The sequence below is a fragment of the Kryptolebias marmoratus genome, linkage group LG21 (genome assembly GCF_001649575.2).
Source record: "Kryptolebias marmoratus isolate JLee-2015 linkage group LG21, ASM164957v2, whole genome shotgun sequence".
NCBI classification, from domain to species: Eukaryota; Metazoa; Chordata; class Actinopteri; order Cyprinodontiformes; family Rivulidae; genus Kryptolebias; species Kryptolebias marmoratus.
The window spans coordinates 18,455,137-18,463,492 of NC_051450.1; the positions used below are offsets into that span (position 1 = coordinate 18,455,137).

General features: G+C 42.8%; 3 protein-coding genes across 3 annotated transcripts in view; 2 read left to right on the top strand and 1 right to left on the bottom strand.

Annotated features, from left to right (window-relative positions):
- Positions 1-2,124, top strand: part of hgd (homogentisate 1,2-dioxygenase) — an 8,561-nt gene extending 6,437 nt beyond the window's left edge. The window contains exons 11-14 of the mRNA XM_017428393.3: positions 370-474; positions 1,149-1,275; positions 1,638-1,819; positions 1,900-2,124. Coding sequence (XP_017283882.1) covers positions 370-474; positions 1,149-1,275; positions 1,638-1,819; positions 1,900-2,043 — 558 coding nt within the window. The 3' untranslated portion in view covers positions 2,044-2,124. The remainder of the gene's footprint in view (positions 1-369; positions 475-1,148; positions 1,276-1,637; positions 1,820-1,899) is intronic.
- A 1,215-nt stretch (positions 2,125-3,339) lies between these two features.
- ndufb4 (NADH:ubiquinone oxidoreductase subunit B4) lies at positions 3,340-4,903 on the bottom strand. Its single transcript, XM_017428402.3, has 3 exons — positions 4,686-4,903; positions 3,771-3,914; positions 3,340-3,477 (listed from the first exon to the last, which is right to left on the bottom strand). The coding sequence occupies exons 1-3, from the start codon at positions 4,860-4,862 to the stop codon at positions 3,415-3,417; spliced, it is 384 nt and encodes a 127-aa protein (XP_017283891.1). The 5' UTR covers positions 4,863-4,903; the 3' UTR covers positions 3,340-3,414.
- A 22-nt stretch (positions 4,904-4,925) lies between these two features.
- LOC108243139 (sperm-associated antigen 16 protein-like) lies at positions 4,926-5,810 on the top strand. Its single transcript, XM_017428394.3, has one exon. The coding sequence runs from the start codon at positions 4,944-4,946 to the stop codon at positions 5,619-5,621; it is 678 nt and encodes a 225-aa protein (XP_017283883.1). The 5' UTR covers positions 4,926-4,943; the 3' UTR covers positions 5,622-5,810.
- Positions 5,811-8,356: the final 2,546 nt, after the last annotated feature.

An 8,356-nucleotide genomic window follows, 5' to 3' on the forward strand; every position in this document is an offset into this window, starting at 1 on the left:
CACACACACACACACACACACACACACACACACACCTCCTCCTCCTCCTCCCCATAACTGCACTGCCGCCAGCGTCAAAATGCTCAAAGTTTGGGAAAGTTTGATTGTGAAGCCAATTACTCCATAATACCTGGAGAACAGGGGGGAATGAAAGAGAAGAAAAAGATTGAAAGAAGCACACCCTCTTACAATTTTCATTATGACCATTTTTTTTTCTTTTTATGTCAAGAAGTACTTTCTTGGAATTTAAGATTACAAAGGCATTATTCATTGTTCCCTTTTCATCGTAAAAAGCTCAATTTAAAGTCTTTTGTGTTTGCCGCTCGCGTAGACTTTTCTTGTTTATTTTGTTTTGTGCTTCGCACGTAGGATTTCTCTCCTTTCAATGTGGTCGCCTGGCACGGGAACTACACGCCGTACAAATACAACCTGAAGAACTTCATGGTCATCAACTGCGTGGCCTTCGACCATGCGGTACGCTCGCTTCTCCTTTTTAGGCTACGTTCTGCCCGAATGGAGACACACGCCCTGAAAGTGATGTTATGTCAAACACTGACCCTTAGTTCGTAACCTGGATGTTATACAGTTAAGAAAAGAGCAACAAACATAAATAAACTGTCATGTCGTATTTTTTTTTTTAGAAAGATTTGAACTCGCCATTAGCCTCACCTAGAAGAAGATTTTTGCCCTTTTCTACCAACTACTGATAACTATTTATCAGATTATCACCCTTTAAAGCAGCGGTAGTCCAGATCTTCTGGAGTGGGGTTCAGCAGAAAGCTTACGAACAATAAATATCTCACCTGTTAGCTTTTTCAGTGACCTCAGCTTGGAGAAATAGAGCTTAATTCTGACAAGCTAACGGCTAGTCTGAGCCAAGACCAAAATGTCTTGGCTCAAAGGTTTGTATTACGTGGTTATTTAAGGGAAATCCAGGGTCCTTTAAAGGCGCAAATATGACAGGAAATCCCTATTTCTGCCAGAATAACTGGATGATGTAAAGCTGACTGGGGTCTGAGGATGTTTAAATGGTGTCATCAGTCTCTATGTCTCCAAACTGAGCTTCTTCAAAGAGCTGTGTACAACAAGCAGAATGAAAAAAGATCCAAGCTATCCTTTTGAACGAAACATTTATCTCCCTCCTCCAGGATCCATCCATTTTTACCGTGCTGACCGCCAAGTCCACGAGGCCGGGTGTGGCCATCGCCGACTTCGTCATTTTCCCTCCCAGGTGGGGTGTAGCTGACCACACCTTCCGTCCACCGTACTACCACCGTAAGGACACGCCGACACACACGGGCGGATGCTGTTGGACGGCGTGAACAAACCTACCTTCAGAAGCTTTTATAGCCTAAGAGAAAAAACATACATTTTGGGATTCACGTTAAAATTAAAAGCTGTAGCTTAAATTAAAATATCAGAATGAGTCCATTTGGATTAGTAACATGTCTAACATGTCTTTTTACCCATCAGTGTCAAACAGCAGCAGAGAATAACCCACCTGCTGTATGACTCATTTCACACCACTGCCTTTTGTCTGCTTTTAGCTCAGACCTGTAAGGCCATCTAGTGGAAAGCTTGAGCTCTCCGCTCCTGACATAGTGCTGTGTTGTAGCGCCTCCTGCTGGTCATTTCAGGTAACTGCATGAGCGAGTTCATGGGCCTGATCAGAGGTCATTACGAAGCCAAGGAGGAGGGCTTCCTGCCCGGAGGAGCCAGCCTGCACAGCATCATGACCCCCCACGGGCCGGACGTGGACTGCTTCGAAAAGAACAGCAGCGCCGAGCTGAAGCCTGAGCGCGTGGCCGAAGGAACCATGGTAAAAACACTCGTTTCTCACGGCACAGCCAGCCACATCGGTGCCATCCCAGACGGTGTGCTTTCCTCTCGTTCCTCCAGGCGTTCATGTTCGAGTCGTCCTTCAGTATGGCCGTCACTAAATGGGGTCTGCAGAGCTGCCAGAAGCTGGACAAGACTTACTATCAGTGCTGGGAACCTCTCCGCAGCCACTTCGACCCCAGCTGGAAGCCCAGCAAGCGTTAAAACCAGCAGCTCTGAAGAAACGTGGACCAAAATGAACCAAAACATGTTTCAACTAATAAAAAAATGGAATTTTTCCAACAACCAGTGATTGATTGTTTGCTGTAAACAGCTTTTTAAAATTTACTGCCTAAAGGAGAAAGGGGAGATAATGTTTTTGCCTGTGTCTACATGTTTGTTTGTCTGTAGCGTTAGCAAAATATCTACTGAACCACCGGATGGATTTTTATGAAGGGGGTCATCCTAGATGGCCAACTCATCCTTCCCCTCCATAACACAAAAACGGTTACAACACAACCACTTTTTTTTTTTTTTTACAAATATTGCTCTAAGAGACGCTTCCACACAACGTTCAGACTGGCAGGAATTTGGTTTTTGGGACATTTCGGTCACCAGACCTTCATCCTGTAAACACTTTAAAGAATAATTATTGCCTTAATCGCACACAAACGCCACAATTGATGTAAAGTGGTGCAAACTATTCATAGAATTAACACCAGAGCGGTACTACAGCGCACAAAGAATAGAAAATATAAACGTGACTATCTGTACCCCCCTCTGATCTCAAAAATGATCTCATGAAGCTAAAATCTTGAGAGTAGTGGAAAAACTATTTCATGAGGACTGAAAAGCATAAATGTTTATGAGCTCAAAAACTGGAATCTAAAACACTGAGTTTCTTCTTTTAGACCTGCTTCTTGAAACTTGCCCGATGAAGATCCAGGGACCAAAACGTCACAGCAGTTAATTTGAGCAGGTTTGGACAATGTGTGTGTGTGACTCTTTACTTTTTTTATTTTTAATTATTATCATTCATCTCCTACATCCTCTGTTTCTTAACACATCTCAGAAGATCTGACAACATGGCAGGAGACTGATCAGAACAGTTACATATCAGTCATTTCTTGTCATGATTTTAGTTTAAACTCCTGCATGAAAGGTGCCAGGTGATATATATATATATATATATATATATGATATTATATTAAACAATCCCTTAGGCTACAACAAACATGTAACACTGAAGCTTGTTTTGAACCACGACCTGTCACGTGATTCCAAGTTAAACCTTACATTTATGAAAGTAGACCTCTCTCCTGATTATAAACATCTCTTTAACTTATTGAACTGAATCTGGAGGCATTTTAAAGATTGTTAAATGGCCACAGGAGTGTTGAATATTCTCAGTTTAGTGAAACAAAGTTAGTTAAAGATGTTATTGTTCTTTTAAGATGTCATGAACCTCCTGAACTTGTTCCTCCACCACGCACGCTTTTCACTTTAAAAATCAAAGTCATCTTGTTTGACAGTAGGATTTTATTTGGTTAGTAATAATTACACAGACCATCCCTGGAACATCACGGCGGGAGGAGCTCAACTTGTCAATCTGTACTTCTGCGTGTCGGTCCCAGACCTAATCCGCTCTTCCTTCCAATCCTGTAAAACAGACGACAAGCAGCCGATTGGTCGGTACAGTTTCCATAGCAACTTCTGGACATTTTCTCAACTAAATGCTTCACAATTTTGTGGTTTTCAAGCATTCTCCCCCTCCCAGCAGAGTAAAGACGATTCATTTGGCACATTTTGTCTTCAACAAATTGATCTTTGTCTAAAAAGGACGTAAAGTGCGCTTTTTTAAATGACGTCCCTGACTAAATTACAACTTTACAGAAATAACGAAGGGCAAAACGACTGACACAACCTAAAGCTTCAGTCATCTCGTCTCATACCCTGGTGGTTTTGAAGACGTAGTAGAAGAAAAAGAGGGGCACCACTCCAAACGCCAGCCCAAACATGGACGTCCTCTGCGTGGGTCTGAAGTGTGGGTAAATGTTGCCTCTGGCCTGCACCCAATTCGTCAGGGCAGGGTCTTCCTGTAAAGACAGACACATTTCAGTAAGATTAGGATTTAATGACTGGGAAACAATAGTGTGAACAAAAAACTAATGGGACCATTCACCATGTGGAATAACTGATTTTAAAGAAAGATATTTCAGTAATATTTAGTCTTTTCTTTAGGCATGCTTGTTCACAAATTCAAAGTTTTATTATGAGGGTATATTTGAACAGAAATACCTTGTTGATCCCTTTAAATTAAGCTTTGTACAGCTCCTTTTTTATATATATGTACCTTTAAACCTCCTGAAGGCACGCTGAACTAAAAAGCCATTGTGCAGACATGTTTTGTGGTCATGTAAACAAAACCTAGAAGAAAAGTTTTGGTAACTAATGCTACAAGCTGTTCCAGGGAATAGCCACCTTCAGCGTTAGCATTAGCTTTTAAACATTTTGCATCTTAGACTTGCAGAAAAAAACAAACTACAATAATGCATTAAGGGAATGGAAATAAAACCACAATAGTCATGCATGTTGTCCCTTAAATCATTTGTTAGCATGTAAGAAATAAGAAGGAATATGATTTACAGGAGAAAGGTTTAACTAAAACCAAAATATATAGTCTAACAACAAACTGTTAGCTACCTGGCTAACATTAACCACTGATTGTAAGTAGTGCTCTTATAGTAGGATATTAACATTACATTTATAGATAATTCTACATTTGTTACAGTCTACCAATATCAGTTCAGGAAGTAGACGTAGCCGCCTTCCCAGGGTGCCTTTGCCTTTAGCAATTAGCCGCTTACAATTAGCTCCTTTCTGTGCGGATTATTCAACTGCATCTGGTACTGCCTCTTCAGATTGGCCCGGAAAGCTGCCCTCGCTTCTTCCGCGCCCCTCTTCTCCAGAGAAACGTTGAAATATTCGTTAGGATCCAGTGTTTTCGGTCGCTCGGCCAAGGGCGTCTCTCGGTACTCCGCCATGACGATGGCTTTAGGTGAACCCGTGACGTAAGCACGTAATAAAAAATCTCGCGTAGGCTACGCTAGGCGAGCGTCGTAACCATGGCAACATCAAGCTCTCCGCGTCTGTTTGCAGCGGAAGCGATGGAGACGCTGAACAGAAACGTAGGAAAACGGCAACAGGGTGACGCTGCCGACGGCGAGGATGGCTTTAAACACAAAGATGAGTCTCCTAAAGATGGAGGAGGAAAAGACTCAGTCGTCGACTTTTTCCTCAACTTTCTTTTCCAACACGGCATGACGGAAACGCTCCTCTGTTTTCAGTCCGAGTGGCACGAGCTGGTGCGGAGGAAGGGGCTGGTGGCGGCGGGGCGCGGCGGCGCGGTGCCGGACGTGTACGTCGAGAACCAGCGCTTGGACCGCGAGTTGAGAAACGCTCTGCGGGAGAGGGAGGAGGTCAGGCGGGCCGCTTCCGCCGGACCCGAGACCCTGGAGTGGGCCCAGAGAGCCAGGGACCTCCACCGGATGCAGCACAAACAGGACCTCCAGGAGGTGAAAAGGCTCAGCGAGGGGATTAAACGACTCAAAGCGCAATGCGACGCCCACGGAAACAAAATCAAGACGATGAGAGAAAAATACCTGGCGGCTGCAAAGCAGGTCAGGCTGGCTCTGGACAGAGAGAAGGGGGCTCAGGAGACTCAGGAGACAGAGACCCGGATGTCCATGTCTCAAGAAGAGGCACTGAAAGACAATGTTCCTTCAAATAAACATCAGACCTAAACCAAAATCAAGCCTTTGTGTGTTTCCTGACAAAGTTTAAACCAACCCTAAGTTGATTTCTTTGCTGTGTCAGGTTCCAAATTCTAACCACAAGAGGGCAATCTGTAACAAGCTGTGGCTGCTTCACGCAGAAGATAACTTTCAGAAAAGTGATGTTTGTAACCAGCTTCTGAAAATAAAAACAGTGTTAGTGGGTCTCATTTTGTTGTGAGAAAGCAGATCACTAAACAGACTGATGGGCAGAAACATAATACAGCTAAGTTTATAATAATATAATGTAATTTACTGTCACAATGGTGAAAAAACCCCCAAAAACAAGAAGTTCAGCTTTTCTTTGCTCCAGTCTCATCCTGAACGAGATTAGGAGCTTAAAAACTGCTTTTCTGCTTTTGCAATGGGCTAAAAGTTAAACGAAAGGGGTTTCATTCCTTTATTAGTGGCCAGGATTATAATTCAAAACACAAAGCAGCTCGTGGCTTTTGTTGTTTCTCACGCAGTCGTTTTGATTTTCATATTTGAGCTGCTGACGGAGCGACCAAGTGATTTATTTGTTGTCTCTGGATCTTCAAAGTGCCACCAGCTCTGCAGGAACATCTATCTGTGACTCTAACTCGGAGCAAGACTACAGTCTGGTTCAGGGAGTGATTCAGTCTGAAATGGAATAATAATAATAATGTTTCCGCCCTGTCTCGGACCCTTCACCCCTCACTGTGGGAACATTAACCACCAAGTGTTTTTTTCCTCCCCTTACCCCTTCCCGTTCCTTTCCTGCAGCTTGAGTTGTTGCCATCAGCTTCCTCACGACTCACATTTATTGTTGGTGCACTTATTTTTGTGCAAACTCTGCCAGATAACAGAGATAATGATGTGATGCAGGCGGCCGCGGGAGATAAGGGAACATCAGTGATTATTCTCTGCTGGCTGTGCCACCTTGCAGGACTTAATCATTGTTGAGAATCTGAAGCTATCTAATGCAGCTTTGGTCTGTTAAAATGCCTTCTGCATGCAGTACTGTCCTGAAAAGGTAAAAGAAGTTTCCTTTCCAACCACACGTTAGGAGTACTGCTCCTCATTAAAGCCCTCTGAAGTGGTTACTTGTTAGAGACGGTGACCTAATGGGTCGAGGCACGCTGTTTTCTGGGGCTCCAACTTCATTCAGCTCGAGCTAATTTGCAGTTCCTCCCCTGCCCGTCCGGCTCCTCTCAGCTCCTCTCTCCACTGACAGCTCTGTCCACTTCAAAGCCTGGGACGACCTTTGCATCACACTGAGAAGAAGGCTCACACTTCTGCATCCTTGCTGCCTTTGAATCCTGTTTATGCAGCAGATTGATTTGGTGATATCGCTTCAGCGTGGTTATCAGCCCCGCTAAGTGGCATTTTGACTTCTTGTTCTCCCAAATTCACTCTGCAGAAACATTTTCTCATTTCACCACAAACTCCCTCGCTGTCCTTTTTCTAATCTTTACATATGAAATTGATTCACACAGCCTGCCAGTTCTCCCCTCTTAATAAATCAGTTTTCATGGATCCATACGGGGGGCAGCGAGTTGAACTCAGCAGTATTTTCTGCTTTAATGAACTATGAGGGGCATGCTGGCTCATGGATGTTGCTCAGCCGACATCTATCAGCTTCAAGGAGAACTTCACAGAAACACAGAATCTTCCATCCTCATCCCAGCAAACAGGTCATTAATCAGTCATCAAACAAGTGTTTTATTTGAATCAAGAGGAACTGCTTCTGGAAATTACTAACACTGAAGGATACAATAGAATATGACCTTTTATAATATAATATAATATAATATAATATAATATAATATAATATAATATAATATAATATAATATAATACCTTTACACTTCATATATGATGGGATACACAATAAAATATGATACAATATGCTATGATATGATTATATGATGATAAGCTCTGATACAATACAGCACAGTTCACGTGCTTTCGTGTCCAGTTTGTTTAGCATTTCAACCTTTTGGAAAGACTGGCTGCACTAAAACCGATGCTGAGGAAACTGGAGACACTTCTGTTTCATCAGCTGATTCATTTGATACAACTTGAAACATTTAAATAAACCGAAAGAACCAAAGTAAACCGTGTGTCTTTCTGCCTCTCTCTGTTTCCCTGCCTTTTCTTCCCCAGGGTCAGGAGGATCTGACAGAGCCGGGGCCTCGGGGACGGCCGTCCGAGGACGTTTTGACAGATGGACTTCTCGAGGGAGGGGACGTCTGGCCAGAGAGGAGAGACACAACGCCCTGGATGTGATCTGACGGGAGGCGGCGGGAAGATGGAGCACAGGAGTCAAAGACAGGCTGAAAGACTGAGGTCAGCTGCTTCAGAGAACACACTGAGCCGAGATGATACGCTTTATTCCATTTCAGCCTCCACAACCCAATAAACTACTTAACATTTATCTGTTAGAAGTCTTGACTTTGCACTGAACAAACACAATTATAAATATGTAAATATGTTTATTTGGGTATGAAGGTGGATTTAAATCCACCCAGTAATTCTTTATTTTGCAGAACCTTCAGCTAAAGTCAAAGCTGAACTATAAGGAGACTTTGTAAGCTGTACAGGTGCTGGTCATAAAATTAGAATATCATGAAAAAGTAGATTGATTTCAGTAATTCCATTTAAAAAGTGAAACTTGTATATTATATTCATACATTACATACAAACTCATATATTTCAAATGTTTATTTCGTTTAATTTTGATGA